This window comes from Cheilinus undulatus, linkage group 23 (assembly GCF_018320785.1).
Source record: "Cheilinus undulatus linkage group 23, ASM1832078v1, whole genome shotgun sequence".
NCBI lineage: Eukaryota > Metazoa > Chordata > Actinopteri > Labriformes > Labridae > Cheilinus > Cheilinus undulatus.
In genome coordinates, this window is record NC_054887.1 from 24,415,106 (window position 1) to 24,442,298 (window position 27,193).

A 27,193-nucleotide genomic window follows, 5' to 3' on the forward strand; every position below is an offset into this window, starting at 1 on the left:
GTTGATCTTGCCTGGTTGCAAGTAGTGATGCCCTATTTGATCTGTGCATCACTACTATTTACAAAATGACCCCGTGAACTAATCTTGATTTGTATATAAAATCATCACAATGTAGGCTATCCATAATCTTAAGCTCTAAACATTTCCCTAATTGTGAGTAAATATTACACATGTGTAATATAAGTAATGGGCATAAATCTCTGTTGTGTGGGTCAGTGCTTCACTCTGTGGTGTTTGGAAATTTGATTTTTGCCTTTTTTGTTTGTATATATCACTGCACCTATGGAGACAACAAAATTTATGCAGGAATGGAGCCCAATCCTATCCTATCCTATTATATCCCATCCCATCCCATCCCATCCTTTACTATCCAATCCTATCCTATCCTATCCTATTAAATCCTATCCAATCCATTCCAATCTAATCCTGTCCTATCCTATCTTATCCTATCCTTTCCTATCCTATCCTATTATATCCTATGCCATCCCATTCCATCCTTTCCTATCCTATCCTATGCCATCCCATCCCATCCTATCCTATCCTATCCTATCCTATCCTATTATATCCTATGCCATCCCATTCCATCCTTTCCTATCCAATCCTATCGTATCCTATCCTATTGCATCCAATCCTATCCTATCCTATCCTATCCTATCCTATCCCTTCCCATCCCATCCTTTCCTATCCTATCCTTTTATATCCTATGCCATCCTATCTCATCCTTTCCTATCCAATCCTATCCTATCCTATCGCATCCAATCATTTCCTATCCTTTCCTATCCTATCCTATCCTATCCTTTCCTATCCTATCCTATCCTATCCTATGCCATCCCATCCCATCCTATCCTATCCTATCCTATCCTATCCTATTATATCCTATGCCATCCCATTCCATCCTTTCCTATCCAATCCTATCCTATCCTATCCTACCCTATCCTATCCTATCCTATCCTATCCCTTCCTATCCTATCCTATCCTATCCTATCCTATCCTTTCCCATCCCATCCCATCCTTTCCTATCCTATCCTATTATATCCTATGCCATCCTATCCAATCCTTTACTATCCAATCCTATCCTATCCTATCACATCCAATCCTATCCTATCCTATCCTATCCCTTCCCATCCCATCCTTTCCTATCCTATCCTATCCTATCCTATCCTATCCTATCCTATTATATCCTATGCCATCCTATCCTATCCTTTCCTATCCTATCCTATCCTATCGCATAAAATCCTATCCTATCCTATCCTATCCTTCCCTATCCTATCCTATTTTATCCTATCCTATCCTTTCCTATCCAATCCTATCCTATCCTATCCTATCCTATCCTTCCCTATCCTATCCTATTTTATCCTATCCTATCCTTTCCTATCCAATCCTATCCTATCCTATCCTATCGCATCGAATCCTATCCTATCCTATCCTATCCTATCCTATTCTATCCTATCCTATCCCATCACATTGCATCGCATCACATCCCACCCTGCCCCAAGGAATCCTCCTGTATTGTGTCCGTTCATAGTTTGTCATATCCTGTTTCATTGTAACATATGATGTGGTAAAGTATGTTATGGTATGCTATCATAACTTATCATCCCATATTCTATCCTATCCTAGCCTATTCTATCCCATCCCATCCTATCCTATCCCATCCCATCCTATCCTACCCTATTCTATCCCATCCAAATCCCATCCCATCCCATCCTATCCTACCCTATTATATACCATCCCATCCCATCCCATCGTATCCTACCCTTCCCTATCCTATCCTATTTTATCCTATCCCATCACATCCCATCCTATCCTATTCCATCCCATCCTATTACATACTATCCCTTCCCATCCTAGAGACTTCAAGGAACAAAAAACTAAAAGGTTAACAACATCACAAAAAGTATAATTGATCTAAAAGTCACCAATGACTTTAATTTAATCTCTCCAAACACAGACACAGAATATTAGCACAATTTTGATCATCTATAAAGAGAATTTTGTCGGCTCAGCTCAGACATCAGCATGGGGGTCTTACCTCTGTAGATGGTGGGAAGGGGCAGTGAGGACAGACCCTGGCTTTGCATCTGCTGCTGCTGCTGGAGTCTCCTTTTAGCCTCCAGGACGGGGTTCTCAAATTGGGTCCTTCTGTTTATATGACTGTAATAATGAAACAGAATCACAGACAAGATTTCACTCTCCCCTGATGCACTTTTCAGCCACCCTCTCTGCAAAGATCAGATCTAGAAAAAAAGAACTCTGGCACTACAGCAGCTATTGCTGTGATGATTAATTAAACGCTCGGTCCCCCGGATTATGTAACGGAGCCGCAGAATGGCTTTGCTCTGTAAAAAAGAACAAATGACTGATTCTGGGCTTTTCTAACGGCTTTCAGCTCTTCTTATATGCTGAATTGTGTGAATCAGTGACTGGGAGAGAACCTACAAATGAAACGGTGATTTCCTCCAACGTCCCACATTGCTCTTAATTTAGTTTGCAAGGGGGGAAGATGATCATTGGCTACAAACACTGTAATTTTCCAGAGTGAAATAATTAGTCGTCATTAGATACTTCCCTCACTCTTTAAGGCTGCATTGTGCTCTCACATAAACACCATCTTTTTTCCTCTGCTCTGCTTATCTTTTAATGAGCGCCCAAGTATCACTGGTGCTAATTACAAAACAGCTTAACTATATTTTAACACAGTTACATAATTTCAAGGTCCAGAAACTTCTCTTCTTTGGTTTAAAAAGACGAAGCAGCACAATAAAGAGCGTCTCAAGAGAGGAGAGCAGCTCATCAGTAGTCAAGTGTCATTTTGGAGGTTTTCTTAAGCAAAGTCAAGCCGAATCACTCCTCCTTGTCTGTCTAAAAATAGATCCTTACACCCTGAGGCGCAGCGAGCACCCAGCCACAGATATGACACCTCTGAGGAGGGAGGGGACACGCAGCTCAATAGAAGGGACTGCAGGAGCCGCACGAAAAAGAGACGTAGAGATAATCTACAGATGTAGAGAACAAATAAACTTCCCTCTACAAACAAACAGTGGCAGACATAAGGGAGACAAAAGGGAGTGACTGCTTACTGGCTGCAGTGCTCCAATAAATATGATAAATACAACAGCACAGAGCGGCGATGAAAATCAAAAGCATATTAAAGATGTACTTGGACTTACTCCACATAGTAGCTGCCATAAATGGGGTCATCGATTTTCTCCCAGCCGTAAGGAAGCTCTGCGGAAAACAAGAGAAATAATAATGAAGATTTTGTTGATTCATAGAACTCGCAGCACAATATTGATCATGCATAAAGAATATTTAATGCACAACAGTTTCATTTGACTGCAGGTAATACGTCTAGTTTCTCATGTTTAAAAGAGCATGGTTTTATTAAAGCTGCAAGCATGACACAGAAATATAAAGGTGTTTTATACTTCCCAAAGAGTCAGAGGAGTGTGTGACATCTGTAGAGGCTAACTGACCCTCTGATTGGTACGGTGACCAACCAATTAGAAAGCCTCCTGTCATTGCAACCATCACCAGGCCGCCTCCAATTACACAAACTTTCCCCAAATCTTTTTAGTGCATCACTGTTACATTTTAATCTTTTTTTTTTTTTTAATCTCAATGAGGTTAAAAAGTGAATTATAAAAAGTTTCTTCTTTGGTTTTTTACTCCATGCATGACCCCACAAGCAATTTAACCCACTGAAAATCCCAAAGAATGCAAACATACGCTCCAAAGTATGTGACATGATGTTCTGGTATGATTTAGCAGTTATAATGTTACCTAATAGCACCAAGCAATGTGCTATTGCTAGTAACATTGGCATAGTGTAATGTCCACATGCCATTCTTTGATGTTGGCTTAATATTAACCTCCTAAGACCCCGTATGCACATATGAGGACATTACATTTCAGCTTTCTTACAACATAGCAATAAATGTAGAATTTAAAAAAAAATTGTCCAGAATGCTCGTTGAAGTAGTTTGCTTGAAATATTTGGAGACTATCCTATGAAATTTTCAAGGATTTCCATGGAAACTTTAGATAATTTGTTAGGGTATTTTGGTGTTTTTCAAGCATTTCCAATGATTTTTTTTATATGTATATTGGAGGATTTCATTGGAAGTTTAAGGGGGATATTTGCTTTGAAATATTTTCATGGAAATTTGGGAAATTTATCTGTTAATGTTTGAGAATATGCATGGGACTTTTGGGGGGTTAGTGTCCCTTGAAATTTCAAGAAATTCTAAAGAAATCTTAGGGAATTTGTTTTGATGTTTGGAGGAATTTTTCACAATTTTCATCCAATTTTGGGGTATGTATTTATAAACTTGGGGGGAATTTGATAGAAAAGAAATTGAGGGGAATTTGCTTGAATGTTTTGAGGAACTGACTAGGAATTTTTGGGGGAAATTTAATGAGAATTTGAATTTCAATTGGTCTCAGGAGGTTAATGCTGGTTTAGAAAGGCAGATCAGAATGGACAGTGCCAGGGAGGGAGATAAGGTACTGGAGCTATCCCACAGGTAGCCAAAGAACCTCCAAGTTTTTTTGTTTTTTTTAAATTTTCTTATCTACTTTGATTTCATGGAAAGCTGAGTGCAATTTCACCAGCCACACCCAGGCCTGATTACTGCCAGACCTGTTGAATCAAGAAACCCCTTAAATAGAACCAGGGTGACAAAGTGAAGTAGGCTAAAAGATCTCAAAAAGCAACGCATCATGTCACCATCTAAAGAAATTCAAAAACAGATAAGTAACAAAGTCACTGGCATCCTTCCATCCGCTTTGGAACTCCAGGGAACTATGGTGAGAGCCATTATCCACAAATAGGGAAAACTTGGAACAGTCGTGAACCTTCCCAGGAGTGGCCAGGCTACCAAAATGACGCCAGGAGTGCACTGATGACTCATTCAGGAGGTCACAAAGGAACCCAGAACATCTAGAGACCTGCAGGACTCATTTAACTGAGTGAGTAGGCTAAATGATATATATATATATATATATATATATATATATATATATATGTCTGGAAAGGGCTACAAAGCCATTTCTAAGGCTTTAGGACTCCAGCAAACCATGTTGAGAGCCATTATCCACAAATGAAGAAAACTTGGAACAGTGTTGAGCCATTCCAGGAGTGGCCAGCCTACCAAAATGATTCAAAGAGTGCATCCATGATTCATCCAGGGGATCACAAAAGAACCCAGAACAGCATCTAAAGATTGAAAGCCTCACTTGACTCAGTTGAGGTCAGTGTTCATGATTCTACAATAGGAAAGAGACTGGGCAAAAATGGCCACGGGAGAGTTCCGAGGCCAAAACCACTGCTGACCAAACAGAACTCAAAGGCTCATCTCACATTTACCAAAAAACATCCTAATGATCCCAAACACTTTGGGTAAATATTCTGTGAACTGATGAGTCAAAGTTGAACTTTTTGGAAGATGGTGCCCCGTTTAAACAGACAGCATTTCATAAACAGAACATCATGCTGACAGTCAAACATGGTGGTGGTAGTGTGATGGTTTGGGGCTGCTTTGCTGCTTCAGGACCAGCAAGTCCAAGGTTTATGAGTGGCCTAGTCAAAGTCCAGACTGAAAAAATTGAGATGCATGATCTTAAACAGTCCGCTTATGCTCGAAAACCCTCCAAAGTGGCTGAACTAAAACAATTCTCCAAAGAAGAGTGGGCCACAGTGATGTGACAGACTCATCGGCAGTTATCACAAATGCTTGCTTGCTTTTATTTCATTCATCCTGCCACTATTGTACAATTTTTGCTTCAGAAAAAACAGAGAAACAAAGAGAAAAGAGTGAAATAGCTTGAAAAGAAGAGTGGGTGGGTGTCCTTCAGTGCTCTCTTCATTTAAATTCATTTATTTATATTTTACTATTCCACTCCATCTGTTTCCTTGACCCATTTACATCAGTTTCTTATGAATTCTTCTTCTCTTGTTCTCAAACACTAAGGAATACTTTCCATAGCTTTAATTTCCTCATAACTGTTAACATCCATACATTAACATATGGCAAGATATAATTATGTTGAGTCCAAATGTTGATGACTGTTATTTGTGAACAACTAAACACTATTGAGCACATTCAGAGAGAAGGACACTCACAAATGAGCTCATTTGCATATAGACTATTTTAGCATTTGTACATAGTGATGCCATAGTTTATGGGTGAGGCCACACAGGGGGCAGAAAGTTAGCAGGGGGGTAGCATGCAGGCAGTTTACAGCAGCAAGTTGTGCCTTCTCCAGATATTGAAATAAATGGTCAAAGTGGGTGGACATCCTTGTACACGGTAGCTGCTTTCCAACTAAAAATTGGACAATAAAAGACTGGAAAACAACAAAAAGGCCTTGTTTTATTCTTCTTCTTCTGTGGGAACATCTTTCTTGCAGGATAAGTGTAGAGCATTAATTCTGTTGTTAATTAACAGGATTTAACAATGCAAAAACACTTCAACTGCTGCTCTTTGTGTACCAGCCTGGGAAAATTCTCAAATTATATTTGTCATTAAACTTGGATAGCGACAAGGCATGAGAAAAAAAAACAAAAAAAAAAACACATCTCTGTTATTTTTACAGCAGTCTGTCACACTGACTGACTTAAAGAGGCTACTTTCTCTTTAAAGCTGCACATCAAATGCATCTCTCTCCAAAATAAAAGTTGCAAAATAACACCAAACATTGATGGATCCAGTGGCTGGATTTGAATGAGTAAAATATTCATGCTCTGCATCTCTTGCAGGCTGTAAATATTGTGTTTTGATGTGGGAACTTTGCATAGATTAGCAGCTTTGACTAGAACGAGCTCAAACCTCGAGGGTGTTGAACCTTCACTGAATCAGCTGGTTCATGTTTTCTGCTGCTGTTCAGTGTTACGAGCTAAAGACTGGATGCAGATAAACAGAACGCGGCGGTAAATAGCTGACAGAAAACATAACGGAGAAAACACCAGGGTAGAATGGGAACAGTAAGAGTGACACGCAGCAAAGGATCAATGTCACATTTACTGATTTGATGTCATTTCAATGCATTATGGTACTTCTACATAAATGCTGCCAATGACTACTGATGGCAGATGACGGAAACCTAAAAAGTGGTTGTGCCATCCTTGGTGGCAACAACTGCAAGCAAGTGTTTGCAATAACTGCCTAAGAGTCTTTCACATTAGTGTGGAGGAATTTTGGCCCACCCTTTTTTGCAGAATCATTTTAAATCAGCCACATTGGAGGGTTTTTGAGCATGGGCGTCCTGTTTGAGGTCACGCTACAACATCTCAACTATATCCAAGTCTGGACTTTGACTAGGCCACTCCAAAACCTTAATTTTTTCTTGGGGTTTCGGATCATTGTCCTGCTGCCTTACTCAAATGTGCTTGAGCTTGAGGTCATGAACTGATGGTCAGGATTTTCTAGTAGAGAGCAGAATGGTTCCATCAGTCACGGCAAATGGTCTTACTGGTCCTAAAGCGGCAAAGCAGCCCCAGACCATCACACTACCTCCATTATGTTTGACTGTTGCTATTATGTTCTGTTGTAACGGGGCTCTGCCTTCCAAAATGTTCAACTTTTGTCTCATCAGTCCACAGAATATTTACCAGAAGTCTTTGCAATCATAGAGATGTTTTAAGGCAGAAGTGATACGAGCCATTGAGCTCTTTTTTGTCAGCAGTGGTTTTAGCCTTGGAACTCTCCCACGGTTGCCATTTTTGCCAAGTCTCTTTCTCACTGCTGAATCATGAACAGTGACCTTAACTGAGTCGAATACGGCCTGCAGGTCTTAATATGCTGTTCTGGGTTCTTTTGCGACCTCCTGGATGAGTCGTCGACACGCTCTTAAAGTAATTTTGGTCGGCTGGCCACTCTTGGGGAGGTTCAACACTGTTCCAAGTTTTCTCCATTTGTGGATAATGGCTCTCACTGTGGTTCAATGGAGTCTGAAAGCTGTAGAAATGGCATTGTAACCCGTTCCAGTCTCATATACCCCTTTTTCATCAAAAGAACCAGGTGCTCGTTCGGTGATAGTGCTTAGTGGGTTCTAATCACATTTTTCATAAGAACTGGTTTGGTTTTCCATTGGCAAGGATACATAGCCTGTAGACGGCTACCCTCAAGCCCTCAAAGCAACAATGGAGGAGCTCATTGTATGCATGCAAGTGATGATCCTGGCTTTGCAAGCCTAAAGATCCAGAGCCAAAAAACCCAACTGCTACAGGCTATCTGTCTTCGTCGTAGTCACAGGAAACGGCGACTACGTTTGAGATGACAGGTAATTATCAAAGACATTTTGATTCATAACAATGAACATGTTAGTGTATACTTTGCTAGGCTAACTAGCTTCGACTACACTTGCATCGAGTACATAGCAGTTTAACAAATGCTATAAGTTTACAATGATATCTTTGTTTATTGTTATAGATGGTCTTAAGGCTGACTGCTAGGTGGAGATCGCCTGTTGCCTGGGCACATCCGCAATCGCGCTACTGCTGGGACACAGTAGTACCAGATTTCAGCACGCAACAGTTTGTGCAACACTTCCGTGTGTCCAGGGAGTCATTCCATTACATCTGCGATCGGAACGGGGACCTACTGGCGAAAAAAATGACTCAAATTACCACGTGGGTCGCAGTCTGAAAGTGGGTCGCAATTGCTAACTGGAAACTGGCTACTGGCAGTGAATACAGGACCATCAGCCATCTTTTCAGATTCGGCCTGAGGACTGTTTTTAGCTCCTGGAGCCAGTGCTTTGTTTGTGGAAACAGAAAGAACCAGTGCTAAACCAGGCACTAGCCTAGAACTAGCACGAGCACCAGCTTGGTTGAAAAGGGGCTATAAGATGTCAATTACTTTGATTTTATCTGGGCAGTTACTTTTACACATAGGTCCAGACAGGTTTGGATGGCTTTTTTTCCCTTTTTCACAGCACTGTATTGGTATTGGCCATTCTCATTCATTGATATTTGATACTGTAGTCCAAAGTTAAGAAAAAAATTGATCTAGCATCCCTAGTTAACCCACATATTCTCAGATAGATGTTCATTCAAAATTAAATTCCCATCCATATATTTTGAGTCATCTGAGTCCAGACCAAAGCCGTAGACATAAAAATCAATACTCAACCTGGAAATAACTTTGACTTGGCATTTCTAAAGTGGCCTCTAACTTTTCAAAACCACAGTATGAAAGCAGAGTCAGAGCTTTTTCTGCTCTCTCAGCCTCTTCCTGTGCGTGGTCCGCTCCGCACATCACACTGCCTTTGTTCCACTGATCAAAGCTGATCTTCAAACCCCCGACACTCATCAGTCACACTGGACAGCAAATTCAAAGCTGCCCTGTCCTCTTTTTCTTCAACATCATCTCTCAGGAGCACGACTTTTCTTTAATATATTTCTAGAAATATTTCCTTAATGGACAGGGTAGCGTTTAGAGTGATAGCATGGCCATTCAATATGCTTTGGGTACACGGTGTTAAAGGGTTTGGGGATGAACGTAGCACAGGGACAGTGTGTTCCCATGCGGCTTAGAATCAGACCAGCTTTGATTAGTGACATTGTGACGTTTACAGAGATGAGAGCGAAGATAACAGAGGAGAAAAGGCTTCCTTATCAGAGCACGAAGTAACAAGAGGGAGAGCTGAAGAGCCTCCAGATCCTGAGGACACCTCAGATGCAGTGCAAGGATTTATCACATGGCTGTAGTGGGTATTAGGTTCTAATTGGACAATAATACAGTTGTACAATTCCTCATCTCTCTGTCGCAAAAAACACACTGTTCCTCATGCTTTAGCCCTGATTAAAGGCTAACATGAATCACATCAGTCTGGAGAAAGACCGAGACAAAATTATGAGAAATCAATTCACTGTTGGAAAAATAGGAAAAGGATGTTAACTGCAGAGTAGAAGCATGGCAGCACAGTGTGCAGAGTTGCTGCAGTTTCAGCTGAAAAGGTGCAGTTTTTCAGTCATCATTTCTCGAAGACGTTCATCCTTAAAAAGCAACAGGTAGATAGCATGGCTGGGTATAAAAGAAGCATTTTAGAGATGCAGAGTCTCTTGGAAGTAAAGGTCAAATTGCAAAGACTTTGATTATCCCACCATCTAAAGTACATAATAGCATCAACAGATTCAGAGAATCTGGAGAAATCTGTGCACAAGGGGAGAGGCTGGGGGTCAATATTGGATGTACATAATCTTCAGGCTCTCAGGGGGACACTGCATGAAAAACAGGCATGACTCTGTTTTAGAAATTGCTGCATGGGCTCAGGATAACATCCATAAATCACTGTCACACAGTCTCTTTACTTTCCAGATGTTTACAGACTGTTGTTTAAGGCAGAGGGGATGCTACACAGTGGTAAGCATGGCCCTGTCCCAACTTTTTTGAGATGCATTGCTGCCATCAAATTCAAATGAGCTACGATTTTTCATGTCTGTTTTAACATCTGATATATTGTTTATATTCTATTGTAAATAAAATATGGGTTTAGGAGATTTGAAAATAATTTCTTTCTGGTTTATACACAGTGTGCTAACTTTTTTGAAACTGGGGTTGTACCATGAAATGAAAGAGTCTGCCCTAAAAGCAGCTCCTGTAAATATCATCTACAAAGGATGTTTGGCTTCATGTGTATTTCATAATGTACTGTATGGTCTTTCTAACTTCACTGCTTGCCCTATTTTCAAGACTCCAATCCTTTCTAGTCTTCCCACACAGAGCACAAATATCAAAACAATGCTTGTGCAAGTGCCATATGCTCTTTTGAACCCTGCCCCCATCCCCTCTAAACAAATGATTAAACTTTCAGTAGGACACACTATTTTTTGCCGGCACACTCTGCACACTAAAACGCGTATTTGCCACACAGGCACATATGGTTCTGAGTGATATAATCCAGAGCTTCCAGCAGGTTGACAGCCCATGGGAATCCCTCCTGCGAACACTGCAACATCCCTTTACCCCATCTCCACTCATTAAATATGAAAGACTGTTTCATGTTCTCACCTTTACTGGGCGCCACACACAAACCCACACACACACATAATGTTACTTACTTCACACACACTGACTCTGCACAGTGTCACACACACACAGGAGAGATCAAAGGATGTCGTGGTGCTCAGAAGACTTCCTATGAAAAGCTTTTCTATTAAAACGTCCACAGGAGGAGCTGCAGGAGGCCTGGAAATGTCTCTGCTTTAAAGAGTGTGGAGAAGGGAAGATGGACTCTGTGAACCAAGCACACAACACTAAAAGATGATTCTGGAGGGTTAAGATAACATTTCATAAATCCAATTAAATGCTTGACTCCAGGAACTCAACAAAACAAGCTGTAAGATCACCAAGCAGATGTAAACAAGATGACTAGTTAGCAAATGTAGCATGTTTCTGGCACAGTTGGACTTGTTCAACCAAATCTTCTCATGTAAATAAATAGTTCAACCTTTCATGTGATTTTCATGTGAGATAGTCACAGGATACTTGTGCCCTAACATAAGATAAGCGCGTTGTGATGACGCCAATGCTACCTACCCTACCACATGACCCATCACTGTCCTAATTATGTAGACCGTCCCATGATACTATACTTTGGGAGGGAGGATGGTGAGCTCCAGCATCTCTTCCAAGCAAGGTCTCGTTGCCCACTATAATAATATGAAGATTTCCTTTATCTTATCTGCACCCCCCCACCCCACCCCACCCCACATGGTCATTGCAGCCCAAACAGCATCGCCACCTACAACAAACTCTGCAAGTTCCAGGTAGTGAAAATGCCAAAAGCACATCATACCCTTATCCCTAATTGCCCCCTCTTCAAAATAACAACAAAAAAACCCCCCAACCAAATGTGGTGCTAAAGGAACCGCAGAGAAGAAAATGTACAAGCTTACTAAAACCCTCTACATCCCACTTCTACTGGACAAACCCCCTAGATGCCCTTGCTGTTCAACTCCTGTCTATTTCAGGATATGGGTCAAAGAGGCTTTTTCATAGGTCCTGACATGATACTTGTGCCTACTTAATTTCAAAATCCTAGGCTTAACATGCTATGAGGGCTGATTTTTTTTCTAGTATTGAAGGGGGCACAATGGAGCCATTTAGAAACACCTACCAATTTAACACATATGGAACTTTTGAATTTTTCAGTGGGTTCATGCCAACCAGTTTTCATGGTAGTACAAGCCCTTTAAAGCCCCTCAAAGCTCTACTAAAAACTACTTCCTTTTTCATGGCGAATAATGGGTCACCCTTTTAACAGCTTTGGTGTCAGATCTGTGAGCTTGAAAGGATAACATGGCGACACTTAATAATAATAATAATAATAATATCTTGAATTTATATAGCGCCTTTCAAGAAACCCAAGAATGCTTTACAGGAACACATATACATGGACAAACTATGTGAGGGGTAGGAGGAGTGTGAGGGGTGGTTTAGTGAAGACTGTAGGCTGTGGTTAAAGGATGTTTAACACAAATTCAATAGCAGATTCGGTCAACTGTTGGGAACTACCCTGTTTATTTGCAAAAAAGCCAACATATGCCATTTTGAGGCATCAGTTTGGCAAGCTGCCATGGCCACGCCATTTGAGTTTTGTACACAAGCTTGGCAAGTTTTCTGTCAATTGGATTAATGCGTTCAGATGAGATAATCCTCAAAGAACTCCTAGAAATAGCTATTTGGACTATGTTGTTAGAAAAAAAAAGTAAAAACTAGAAAAGCACTGAGAGCGCAGACCTCCACCATCAGCCCTATCTCCCAATAGTGAAGAATCCTTTAAAAACATTCCTGGATCCAGACGGTGATCCGGATCACTCCCAAAATCTAATTTGCTGATTACTCCCTCCCCGGTGGGGTGGAGAGGCAAAGCACTGGCTTCGTTACGTGTGCACTGTCATGGCAGAAGCACCTATGGTCTCACCGGACAACTGAAAGTCATTGCTGCAGGTGAATATTCCTCTATTCCTCCCAGCATTGTGAGTATTCTCGCTACAATTTGCTGTCTTTCTCTCTGTTACGCTCCGACTTGTTTCCTCGACCGGGTGTGCGTCTTTCAAACTCTATAAACTCCAAAACTTTAAATAGAAACACACCAAAAACATGCTGCTGGGATTGAAGTTACTCATGTCCGCCATCTCCTGGTGTGAGGTGGTAACAGCGCAGACCTCCGCCATTAGCCCTATCGCCCAATAGTAAAGAATCCTTTAAAAAATTTCTGGATCCAGATGGTGATCCGGATCAGTCCCAAATTCTAATCAGTTCTTCCTTATGCCATTTCAGACTCTTCCTGAAAATTTCACGAAAATCCATCCATGACTTTTTATGTTGCTAACAAACAAACAAACAAACAAACAAACAAATGAACAAACAAACAAACCCTGCCGATCACATAACCTCCTTGGTGGAGGTAATAATAACAGACTTCCTGTTGACTTGGCGATATTCATCCAAGAGGATTTTTGAAAAGGCACCTGCATGACTTATATCCCCAGAAATATTCAAAATCTTAGGGTTCAACGTGGTGTGGAGGCTGTTTTTTTTTTTTTTTATTTTGTAGGGGGCCACTGAGCCAATTAGCCATGTCCACCAGAAACAGCCATATCATTAATCTCAGTTACTTACAGAGAATTTTTCCATCCAGTTTTGTGGTTCTACAAGAATGTTAAACATCTGAAAACAACAAATTCCTGTTTCATGGCGGACAAAAAAATGCCATGGCCATGCCTCTTCACATCACACAACATTAAAACTTTTGTCTATCTGTGTGTTTAAGTATGAAGTCTGAGCCAGGAGAGTCAAAAGTTAAAGAAAAAAAAAAAATCAAACCTGACCATGAACTTGATGACTTTGCTCTTCAGCTGCTGTTACACTTTGTGGCTAAGAATTCAACATTACTCTGTGATTGCTACTTGGCCGCTTCAGTCACTATTCGGCCGTCTCACTTTAAAGTGATCAAACACACCTCTCTTCTGTCATTGAGCACTGTGCTCAAATGCTGAACTTAGGAGGACTATCTCTTTTGTCTGGCTCCACTGAGAGCCGTCTATAACCCCTCTATCAGCAGCCTGCTATGGATTGCTTGCTCCCCAGGACAAGGATACACAGAGTCAAGAAATATACAGGATATGTCACATAAAGCCAAAGCTGCTCCTCACTAGCATGCTGCATTCGTCCAGGAAGGAAACATCAAGCTGGTGTGAAATTTTCAGGTAGCAGCTCTTATGAAGGAGCCCTGAGGCGAAGGGGAGAAATGTTTGTGACCTCTCATCATGCTACAAACTCCGTTGTGCAGTCACAGGCGGAGGGCCACTTACTGCCAGCAGGAGGCAACTTCTTCCTTCTTCCTCACTTTTCTCTCCTCCTGTACAGCTCAATATTATCCAACTCTCTCTTTTTCACCTTAGTTCTCCTTCTCAGCATCTATTTTCTTGAAACTTCAGAGCATTACCCCCACTGCACTGTGTTTCTCACTTCTTTCTTTGATTCAACACTAAAGATCAAGAAAGATCAAATCATTTTTCACTGAAAACGTTTTATAGCCATCCAAAAAAGATGCAACTGCTTTATTTCATCGTTTTACCTTACAATGCAGCACAGATCCAAGAACAAACTCTCCTCAGAAAATCTTGCTTTGAATGATTATTTTAAGTTTCTACTGGTCGATACAGGCACATAATCTGCTCTCAGGAGCATCTTTAAGGAATACTAACTTGAGAACACAAAAATGGCTGCACACTGTGTTGAAATCAGTGAAATAAAGATTTCCAAGCAAAGAAATTCTTCTGTGGTTGTTGAATTAGTTTGGACCCCTACAGAGAAAATTCTTTACCAGCCTTATTATCTCAAGCTGACACTGAAGGCTGAGCTGAAAAGTCTATGAAACAGCATTAGAAGCCTTAGAAAAATGTAAGAAAAATGATTAATCTAGTTTCTTAAAGGTATAGTGCACAACTTTCAGAGCAGATGTCCAGTAAAAGTCAGATCTTCAGGTCATCGTTGTCTCTGCTCTTGTTTCCTTGAGCTTCTTTGGACAAAATAAAGTCTTTTGTTCTGTTAAGAAAGTCTGAAGGTCATCCATCCAACCATTAATCTGGCATTTTATCCATCCATCCATCCATCCATCCATCAATCCATCCATCGATCCATCCATTATTTCATCCATCATCCATCCATATATCCATCCCTCTGTCCATCCATCCGTGCATCAATGCATCCATCCATCCATCCATCCATCCATCCATCCATCTATCCATCCATCCATTCACCCACCTATCCATTCATCCATCCTTCCATCCATCCAACCCATCCATCCATCCATCCATCAAACATTCCATCCATCCATCTATCATCCATCCATCCATCCATCCATCCATCCATCCATCCATTCATCCAACGATCCATCCATCATCCATCCATCCATCCATCCATCCATCCATCCACCCATCCATCCATCTGTCCTTCTGTCCTTCTGTCCATACGTCCATCCATCCATCCATCTGTCCATCCGTCCATCCATCCATCCACCCGTCCATCCGTCCATCCATCCATCCGTCCATCCATCCATCCATCCATCCATCCATCCATCCATCCGTCCATCTGTCCATCTATCCATCCATCCATCCATCCATCCATCCATCCATCCATCCAAAGGCATCTCCAAGTCTTTGCTTGCTACTGTCCATCTATCCATACATGTTTATTTTAACTTTGTGTTATCTACTCATCCATGTAGCCATCCATCCATCCATCATCCATTCATATTATTATAGCTATATAAAAAATATCCAGAGCAAGTTTCTCAAGTCTCAAAAGTACTGTGGGAAGTACCATCATGCCAATATGAACACAGAGCTGACAACAACAAATTGAGTTTGGTTCACTCTCTTTTTACAACTCAACTGTCAGGTGCATAGCTGTTATATAAATGTTCAAATGCTGTTTATTGTCATTTTAAACAATGCAAATTTAAGCTGATATCAGTTTTAAACGGTCTAATTTCAACACTTTAAACATTCTTCTTTTTCCAATCAAGTCTCAGTAGAATATCGCCCAAAATCCATATTTCCTCAACTTGATTAGTTAAAGCCTAATCTACAATTTATCACAGCACTCCTGTAATATTGTCCGACTCATAATAGAGACTTTAATAAGCTGCTGACTTCGACAAAATCAAAACAAATAAACAGAAAAATTACATCAGCATTGCTTCTGGAATAGATGACTAGGCATAAACTTTAATATCTGCAAATTTGTTGGCTTTGATTGTGTTAGTAAGGAGCTGTTATGAAGATGAAACCTCCCCAGATGAAATAAGGTATTTAATGCAGCTATTAGGTTTCTGTATGGAGCAGAGCCTGCTGGCCGACTGCTCACCTGAACATTAATACAGCGAGACCACCTGTGAATTTCATTCCCAACATGTTCAAGGTGATGAATAGCGGTGTTTGTGGAAAAATGAAGCCATTTATTTTAGGATTAGCTGGAGCTGTGGGTCGACTGTGGCGATCAGCAGAAATGTGAAGGTGGGAACCTGGGCTGACCTCCTAAAGGATCAAACAGGAAGTAAATATAACATCTAAAGGCACAATATGTAGAAAAAACTTCCACTAAAATATCTACAATAATTAAAACACCTAGACAAGTCTCACCTCACAAGTAGAGGTAAGAGTGTAAGAACAACATAAGTCTTTTTTCTTTCTGTGTGAAGCAGTGTAACAACAAAACATATAACTCAAATCTAATGTGTCATTTTTTAAAAATAGCTGCCTTGCCTTATTTGCATTTCCATATAGGCTAGCTTACATGCTGGATCTCCCTTTAGAGGAGCCACACTGACCTGCCTCTCCTGTGGCTACTACACTGAGAGACGAGTACCTCAGACAATCCCCCACTTCAAAAACCCCAAACTATCACTTTAATATCCATCCTGTCCCCGTCCCTCAATTAAAACTCTTTCTTCCCTCCTTGAAGTTAATTTTCCCAGTGAGATTTTCTCTGCCAAATAATATTTATCTGTCAACACGCTCAGCGTGGCTCTAAAAATATTACATCTGACAGGCCGGTTAGCTTCCCACGGAGCTCCCAGTGCCCCTTTTTTTTCTGTTACAACTTTGTTGATTGTGCTTTTGATTGTGACAGACAGGTTTGTGATTATCATAACACAAAGTGTGGAAAATGTTTCCTCTTGTTGACTGGAGGGGGGGTTGAGTTTATGAATCATATGCTGGAGAAATATAAGCTGTTAATCAGCACTTTGAAGTCCTTAGAAACGATTACGCTGAGTCACAATTAGTCATTACTGTTGTTACTGGGTCTTAGAGCAAGGGGTTTCAAAGTGTGGGGGAGTGAGCCTCCTCTGAGAGAACAAGATCTTTGCTTAGCCTTCTGGAGGAGAGGCGAAACGTCAGCATGAACCTTTACCAAGTCCAGATGCCCCTTTGGATTAAGCTAAAGCAACTCCAGTGACAGGTGTTATCGGTAAATCAAGGCTTTCCTCTCCGAATTCTCAGGTGTTTATCTCAACATTCCAGGATAACAAAGCTGATTTTTCCCATAATACATGTTTATTTTGCCTTGTCTGTGCCACATTTTTATGAAAAAATTAGAGTGGTTTAAAATATCAGATATTTGGGTCATGATTTCTCATTAAGGAGGTGGTGTTGGTTCCTGAGGCCTGACCAGTTAGGAACCACTGGTGTAGATGATGATTATCTTGTCCTGGTTTGAAGTTAGCTCATTATAACACTGACTGCTCTATTTCTATGAAAGCTTCATCTGCTGATGACAGGCCATAGCTGTGCAGATATTGACACTTGTTTGAGTGGATTTGGTTAGCTTCTTAGACCTTCAGTCTCCCCTCAGGAATTCACGCTTTATTACAAATGACCTCTGAAGTATGTAAATCCCTTTTCTCTCATTAATCTACACTCAGTACCCCATCATGACAAAGTGAAACTTTGCAATAACACTTGAAATTTTGCTAAGGTTCATCCAGTTTCTCTTGATCGTTGCTGAGATGTTTCTACACTTTGATTGTAGTTGTATTGATTTGGAAAGGCACACACCTCTCTATAGAAGGCCTCATAGCTGACAATGCATATCAGAGCAAAATCAAAGCCATGAGGTCAAAGGAACTGTGACCAAGAAACCAGTGGTCACTCTGACTGAGCTCCAGGGATCCTGTGCGGAGATGGGACAAACTTCCAGAAGGACAACCATCACTGCAGGCCTCCACTGATCTGGGCTTTATGGCAGACTGGCAAGATGGAAACTTCTCCTCAGTGTAAAACACACAAAAGTCTACTTTGAGTTTGCAAAAAGCAGATGAAGTACTCAGAGACTGTGAGAAACAAAATCCTCCGGTCTGATGAAAACAAGATTGAACTGTTGGGCTTCATAACCAGCCTGCCCATTACCATCCCATCAGTGAAGCATGGTGGTGGCAGCATCATGCTGTGGGGGGTGCTTTTCAGCAGCAGGGATTGGGAGACTGTTGTTGTTCTGATAGGCCTGTAAAGATGTGACACACAGAACATTCATCCAATCACCCTCTGAGTTTCTTTTCAAAGGCTCTGCCCTTTCCCAAACGCTGTCTATGGGAGGTTTACCAGATGGATGAGTGAAACAAGTCCATCTGGCGTGTTAGGTTAGTGTTAGCCTGCAACATAGCAAAATTGAAAAATGAAAACATGTCTAAATACTTTCTGAATGCACAGTCCAAATAGAAGCAGACCCACAGAGACCCACCTTTCAAGCTGTATTGGCATGGTTCTTTGGTCCGCAACATGGTTTGGCGGACAACTTTCCCACAGTTGTAAACAAACTGGACCAACTGAGCTAACAGACTCAAGTTTGTTTCTCCGGGAGCGTACAGTTCAGGTGTGAAAGAACCTTTAGGTAACTTTTTGGTCTGACTTGACTGACCCACACAGATCCCTTACCTCATACTCATTGAGCACCTTTGGGATGAACTGTGAATGGGCATAAATTCCCATAGAGACACTCCAAAATCTTGCGGAAAACCCTTCCATGAAAAGTGAAGGCTGTTCTAGCAGTAAAAGGGAGGAAACTCCATGTTAAAGTGCATGTATTTGAATACAATGTCATTACAGTACCTGTTTTAATGGTCAGGTGGCTGAATACTTTTGTCCATATAGTGTAAGAAGACAGAGTAAAAATGAGAGGAATAATGTCCACTTAGGGCTTCCATGCTCTTTATTCAATAATCAGTTAATTGGTCCTACTCTAATACAGGTAAACATTATTTATTTCATTATTTATTTTGCAAGCATCGTGGCATTACGCCATTGTTTTTCAGAACAACAGGTCCAGTATTTGACTTGCATGTCAGGCCAAATAATTTATCCTCTTTTACTCTAATTGAGTTAGAAATAAGCTGAATGTAATTAACCTTAATACATCATTTTATCTAATCAACAGCATCCAGGAGGCTATTATAAAGCCAGCCACTTTACATAATTATCCTATTTAACAGCTAACAAAAGGGTCTGACGAAGTCGCACTTTCCCTGCTCCAATCCTGACCCCGCAGGGACGAGTGAGCGTTTTGGCAAACAACACTGCAGATGGAGAGTAGCGGAGCAAAAGTATGTGTGTTTTCCATGTGCAGCTGTAAGTATTTTTCACATAAAGCCAGCCAAATAACGCAGAACTTTGGAGGCGAAAGGAGGTGAGAAGAGTTGCCAGGTCACAGTTCAATACGTCTCCTTCTGTCCCTGGAACATCCTGATAAGCTACAAGCCTCTGAGTCCCCCTTTTTCATTCTGCAGCTTAGCTATTGTCTGCTCGCTCCGAGACGGGGGACTTCAGGGACTTTGCAGGAGAGGGAATGTGAGGACATGCTTTTCTCCCCGTGTGCAGGTGCATTAACAGGAGGAAAACAAGTTGAGGAATAAACAGGAGCTCATTGAAATGGAGCAGAATACACCAGAGGAGGTGTCTGGTGCCAGCAAGTGACACAATTAACTGATTTGTTGTTGGAGCATTGACTTTTCCTGTCACCATGGAGATGCATTGACTAATAAATTATCTGCTTAAAGAGTGGAATCAAGAATCTTCGCCTAAAGAGAGAGAAAAGATTCAAGGTTATTGTTAGCTGGTCTGTGGGTTGAAAACAAGACAGTAAATCTGAGTGCTTTAAAGCATCTTAAAATACATCCAAACGTGGTGTTTAATGACACTTTAAATAGATTCTGTTATTATAACTGGGGATGTTGCTTCCTCAGGGATCTCTAGCATGCCAATTACACCTTTAAGAGAAACACTGAGTGTGTTTGCCTCCTGCTGTCGACTCCACTAAAGCTGTTAAAGGAGGCAGAATACTGCAGCGTCATGCATGAAGGACCCAGTCCTCCCCATGTATACCAGAGTCAGATTTACTCAAAACAACTTGCAAACATACACTATATGGACAAAAGTATTCAGACGGCACTGTATTCAAATACATCTACTACTACTACTACTACTAATCTTAATTTGGATTTGCCCGCCTGTTGCAGCTTAAACAGCCCCCACTCTTCTTTGAAGGCTTTTGGAGATTTAAGAGTGTTTCTATGGGAATTTGTGCCCATTCATTATGTAGAGCAGTGGTTCTCAGCCTTAGGGTCAAGACCCCCTTTGGGGTCACGTGGCCCTGAGAGGGGGTCTCCAAATGCCCTAGAAAAACTATGAATATTTTAAAATTACACTGCTGCCACTTTACATCAGTTCTGCCAAATTGTAACCACTTGTCATCATTTTTCCTACCAATTTTAACAAATTTTTGCCTTTAACACCTATTTTTGTCAATTTTAAACCCTTTCCACCATTTTTTTCTACCTGTGTTTGCCTTCTGAACCAATTCTTGACACTAAAGACTAATGATTGACCCATTATTGCCACTATTAATCCCTTTTACCACTTTTTACACCCAGTTTTTCCCATTTTAACCACATTTCACAGACTGACATGCCAGATTTCCACCCGTTTTGGCTAATTTAAGCCAGAACGGCCACTTTTTAAACTCCATTTTACTACTAGTTATGCCTGTTTTTGCCACTTGAACCAATTTTTGCCTTTTTTCTGTTATTTTTGCTATTTTTATCTAATTTTTGCCATTTCTAACCCAGTTGTGCTACTTTTAAAATCCAATTTCACCACCTTTTCCACCATTTTTTGCCATTATTAACCCATTTTAGCATTTTTAACCCATTTTAGTTATTTTTTAACAAAGGGATTTACATTTTTCAGAGGCTATTTCCCACAAAAATCATCAAAAAGATATTTGTTTCTTTGATAAGAGTGTTTATTTTTTCAGGTTAAATATAAAATATGGATATTACTGCTTTACTTTGCAATGGACCATCCTTTTTTTTGTTCTTGCTCTCATATCTTTGTCATGTTGGATAAAAGTGTCCGCTAAATAACATCATAACATTTTGCTGGCCTCCATGGGGCCCCCAGTTGGGTTGGGTGCCAGAAACCTCCCCCATTTATCCCCCTAAGTGCGGCCATGTTGACACATGACTATTCTTAATTGTGTATGGCTGTGTTCAACTATCTTCAGGTACAGTGGGGGTCTCTAGAACCTTTATTTTGGGGGTCACGGGATGAAAAGGTTGAGAACCCCTGGTGTAGAGCATTTATGAGGTCAAGAGCTGATACTGGCTAAGAAGGCCTGGCTCACAACCTCTGTTCCAGTTCATCCCAAAGGGCCTTCCCCAAGCTGCTGCCACACAGTTGGAAGCATAGCATTGTCCAAAATGTCTTGGCATGCTGAAGCATTAAGATTAGCCTTCTCTGGAGATAAGGGGCCCAAATCAAACCCTGAAAAATGGTCCAATACCATAAACTTCATAGTCGGCACAATGCAGTCAGGCAGGAACCAGTCTCCTGGCATCTGCTAAACCCAGACTCGCCCGTCTGACTGCCAAACAGCGACGTGTGATTCATCACTCACCACTCCATCTGATGCTTGGTATTGGCCTCGGTGATGTTAGGCTTGAGGCTTCAGTAAAGCTCCTGCCGCAAATTTTGTGCTTACATTAACCCTTCAACCATTTTGTCTCACCTGGATTATTTGATATAAAAAGCTGGTAAAACATCAACCCTGTGGTGTACAGTCAAGCTCTAAACATCCGTTTTCAGGACATCCTGGGCCTGTAATAATGTCCTTTGAAATTTAAAAAGTTATGGGACAATAAAATCAAAAGAAAAAACTAAAAGTAATTTGAAACTCAAAGATTTGTATGTGTTGCACAGTACACTTAACCTGACAAGCCAGATGAATTTGTTTCACACATCCTTCTGGTAAGCCTTCCATAGACGGCGTTTGGGAAAGGGCAGAGACTTTAAAAAAAACTCAGAGGGTGACTGGATGAACAATCTGTCTTTCACATCTTTACAGCAAATCAGAACAACAAAACACGTGACGTCGTAGCCCCTGCCGAGGTGTGCTGCTACCGTGGAGTAAACTCCGTACAGAACTGCATAACGCGAACCATGGCGACTGTAGACATGTCAGTACACGACTTTATTGTTTCTGAAAAGAAAACAACTCACTGCTGTTCTTTGTCCTTCTTTTAAATGTGGTCAAGTTCTGATAAAACTGGCGCTTTAGCAGCACCCATGCTAATGCCTTCAGCCATAATTACACCAGCCTCTTGTTGCTGCTTGCTTATATCACGACTCCACCACGCCCAAAAGTACTGCCCCTCGACGCTCATTGGTCCTGTCACTTTCTAACCGGACCCAAACTGTTCAGACAGGAGCTTTGCAAGATGGATTTGCCGGTAAGAAACACAGAAACGGGCAAATCCCGCTGCTTTGCAAGGTTACAGTAAACTATAATGACAAGACTTCTGTGGACAAACTTGCTTCCCATCTCTTTGGGACTAACTAAAAATCAACAAAATATTCATAGATTTATTTTTAAAAAGTCCTTGCACTTTTTTATATTGGCTCTATTTGTGGCATTATTTAAAGCAGTTCCTGTCTGCAGTGACACAGCGGGCCACATCACAGCCTCTCTGTCTCTCTATTATTAGCTATCCAGGCCATCTCTATCATGATCTGTGCAGTCATAGATGCACAGTTTGACAAAGCATGACACGACAGTGGAACAGCCTGCCATTGGTTGTCACAGCCCGTCAGAAAGCATTGTGGGATACAAACTAGCCAATGGAAAATGGAATGAAAAATGGAAAAAATGTCTGATTTAATGGTGTGAATTTAATCTTTAAAGATGCTAGAAAGTCACCCAAGTTCCAGGCTTTCTAGAAAATCCTCCGTAAGGGATTGAAAGGAATGGATAGCATTGGAATGCCAAAAAGCAGGGTTCAAGAGGGAAAAAAGTGGGTTTGATTCGCGGTTCAAAAGTTATTTACTTCTTTATAATCTGTGTCATATCTTGTCGTATATGATGACCCAAGTCTTATAGGATTATTGCCAGGAACCCGAAACACCAGACAGGGTGTTTCATATTTCTATTGCAACAGATATATTTCACATTTATCTGGGAAACCTCTTATAAAAAGTGCTCGGGAAGGGCAGGACTTCTCAAGAAATCCTCAGAAGGTGATTGGAAGAATGTTCTATCTGTCACATTCATTATGGGCAAATCAGACTGACAAGACAAACCAAGGTTGTACGTATGCCAGGTTGCAGTAGTAGAGGGCGCTCTTCATGCTAACGTGGCCATAGCTTAAGAACAGTGAAACATGTTAGTCTTTTCCAAGCTTTCAGTGTGGATTTTGCTCTTGTTTGAATAAAAAATGTGGTCCATATCTGATAAAACTGCCACTACACTATTGCTACGCTAACAGAGCTAATCGTAAGTGCTACCAGCTTCCAGCACATCTAGACCACGCCCATAGCAACTGTCTCGGCCTCCTCAGATGACTGTGATTGGTCAGATCTGTTTTCTGATCTGGCACAATGGTTTCAGATTGGAGTTGTGCAAGATAGATTTGCCTGATGACGGACATGGAATCTGGCCAGTTCATCTGCTTTACAGGGTTACAATGCTAGTGAAAGTTCAGAGGTCTTCAGCATTGGAAACAGCAGAGCATTGGCAATTTTTATATACATGTATATAATCCTTAAAAGGATGGGTAAAACAGTAATGTAGATCTCAATCCTGCCTTTTGCAAGGGACTATGTTTTTGCTTGTCCAAGAAAAAATAAAGTGGTGACTTTGATTCAACATAATTGACTAACATCAGGGTGTCTTTCGATGCCAAACTAACAAAATCTTGAGTGGTTCTGACTCATGCCTCAATAATGATCTCATGTAGATTTATTATGCAGGCTAACTTTTATGTACCAGTTTGACAGAGTTAAAAACACACTGTATCTGATACACTGACAGCTAATTCAGCATGCACACGTCACACACCTGCCACACCGCCTTTAAAATCCTCCTTTCAATGAGTCGGCCTCAGGCATGCTCTGTTGGGGATGTTTCTCAAAATACACCCATCAATCATTCTGCAGACAGCTTCTCCTGCCCCGCCCTTCTCTTCCTCGCCACGCCGCTCACTACTGCTGCTGCATGAGTCTCAAGGTGACGGAGGGCGCTGCGCCTCTCTGTCTATAATAACTCACCTGTAGGAGAGAGGGGGAAACTTCCTGTATCTAGCAAAAATCACAAAACCTATCTGAGGCCCGGCTAAAAGGACAACAGGAGAGGTGACATTTACGAAGCTTCGCTCATGGACATGAATGATAAAGTAAAGCAAAAAAAAAAAAAAAAAACATTCATAGGACGTCTTTTTTTAACCTGAAGCGAGAGAGAAGAAAGAAAAGCCCTGCTGCTGCCTCAGAGAGAGGACAAGGAGGGAGAGTGACCCTGATGCAGCCTGTGAGAGATGATAATAACTTTGTCTCTCTGCCCGTGAAGCTCCTCACATGAGCTGAATGTAATTACATGTCCAGGTTTGAGAGCTCTCTGTTTCACATGAGTGCCGCCTACTGGGAGACACAAAAGGCGGCCCTTTAAGATGATGAAAAGCCTGCAAATGCGAGCATCCTCAAAGCCAAAACCCCTTTTTTGGCACATTTATTCATATGTTTTACTTCTAATTTTGTCTGAGGAAATAGGCTAAGAAATTAAGGAAGAATAGTTACCGATTTGTCTTCTCTAGAACCTCTTACCATGGTGTTTTTGTCACCTACTTTTGCATACCTGAGGTAAAAACAGGCTGAATAGGTAAAGAATTAAACAAGACAACAGCAGGCCTGCTTGGTGTGCTGTCGTTTCTCCCAGCCAACAAATATTTGGCAGGAAAAATGGAAAAAAAACAACAAAACAATCAACTTTAAGCCGAGTAGGGGGGAATAAAGCAAACAAAGAGTTTCTATAAAAAAAAAAAATCTGTCCTACTTCTTTTTGGAAACAGGAGGACAGGAGGGGGGGCAAAGACAAGGTAAAGAGAGGAGGTGAGAAAAACGGAGGCAGGAGGGAGATGTAGAGTGGGTTATGTAACGCCGAGGCATCTGTGATGTCAGCCGTCTTCAACGGAGCCGACGCTCCTTTGAAGACGCAGCGACGAGCGAGCTAAACCGAAACACATATTTCCCTGCATATTTTGACAGAGTCTGGTTGTATGTGTTGCATCTGGCTTTAAAGTTGAGAAGGAACAAGTTGTGTTTACCAGCGGTGAAACATTTGCTCAACTTGTGCTCTTATATACAGTTTTCCCCAGCAGGATTTACATTTTCTGCTACTTTATACCTCCATTTCTGCATTATTTGGAGGAAAATATTACAGTTTTATTCCATTTTAATTGTGTCCTTTATTACACAATTTTAAACCAATGAATTGACAAATTTACTACAACTTAATTTCAATGATACACTCTCTAATACCAGACTGCACTCTCAGCTACAGTATAATAAGCACTGTTAAAGGATAATTAGAGTTAATTACATCCTCTACCTTTATTTGATTATCATACCTTTCTTTAATAATAACACAGTACACATCAGGTTAATTACTAAGATCTTGCACCACAGAGACATCACTTTAAGACACTGATCATCAACTGGCAGCCCGGGGGCCATATCAGCCCCCCCAAAGCTTCCTGTCTGGCCCCATGAAGAGCATCTTTTGGCTTCAAATATCTGCAGCTGTTAAATCCATCCCAAAAGCAATTAATAGTCAAATAGTTTTAGAATGACATTTGATCTGTTTTTACAGTAATTCACTTGTCAGCTGTTATGAATAAATACTAAAAGACCACTACAGTGGTGAAAATGGGTTAGAGAGTAGCAAAAATGGGCAATAGGGGTCCAAATGGGTTGTGGAGTGGCACAAAGGGACAAAAGCTTGCAGGAAAAGTGTTGAAAAGAGGTTAAAATGTGGCAAACCATTAATACAAAAAGCAAAAAGGGGCAAAAAGTATATAAAAAATGGGTTAAAAGTGGCGAAAATGGTGGAAAAAGTAATGGAAAGTAGCAAAAAGACAAAAAGTGGCAAAAATGGATAAAGGATGAATAAGACAGGCAAGTAAATGGTTTAAAGGAGTTAAAGAATGGCAAAAATGGGTTAAAGAGGCAAAAAAAAAAGGGCAAAAAGTATCAAAATTGGTTAACAAAGGCAAAATGGTGCAAAAATAGCCAAAGGCAAGTGGTGAAAAGGCAGGAAAGTGGGTTAAAGAGAGATAAAATAGCAAAAAGTGGCAAAAATGGGTTAAAAGTGGCACAAAATGTTGCAGAAATGGCAGAATGAAGTAGTGAAGAAGTGGAAAGTGTGAAACATGAGTTCATATTGGTGCTAAATCATAATTGTTAAAGCCTATTTTTTCCAGACAATTCTGTGGGCAGGCCTGTCTCCTTGTGGTCTATGGCATTATAGATCAGGATAGATCTCACTGGGAATGCCTAAAAATGTCCTGCACTTTAAAAGAAATCACAAATACTAATAAAATAATGTTAATCAGAACAAAATACTGAGTTAATTTTTCTTTATTTTGAAGTCCTGCCCCCAGAGACTGTGTCAACACTAAATCTGGCCCTTGTGCAGATGTACTTGATGACGCCTGCTTTAAGACATTAAACATGGCATATATACAACCTCTTTTCCAAAAAAGTTGGGGCGCTTTGTAAAATGTAAATAAAAAGAATGCACTGATTTGCAAATCTCATAAACCCATATTTTATCCATAGAACATGCACAACCCCACAGAT

The 27,193-nt window shown here is 40.9% G+C and overlaps 1 protein-coding gene across 9 annotated transcripts in view; it reads right to left on the minus strand.

Moving 5' to 3' along the window:
• Positions 1-27,193, minus strand: part of magi2a (membrane associated guanylate kinase, WW and PDZ domain containing 2a) — a 416,404-nt gene that overhangs the window by 88,311 nt on the left and 300,900 nt on the right. For all 9 annotated transcript variants that reach the window (XR_005991556.1, XR_005991555.1, XM_041780617.1 and 6 more), the window contains exons 7-8: positions 3,171-3,228; positions 2,033-2,154 (exon numbers count right to left, since the gene is read on the minus strand). Coding sequence is in view for 7 of the 9 variants with exons in the window: in XM_041780617.1 (XP_041636551.1) it covers positions 2,033-2,154; positions 3,171-3,228 (180 nt within the window). In the remaining 2 variants the exon portion in view is untranslated. The remainder of the gene's footprint in view (positions 1-2,032; positions 2,155-3,170; positions 3,229-27,193) is intronic.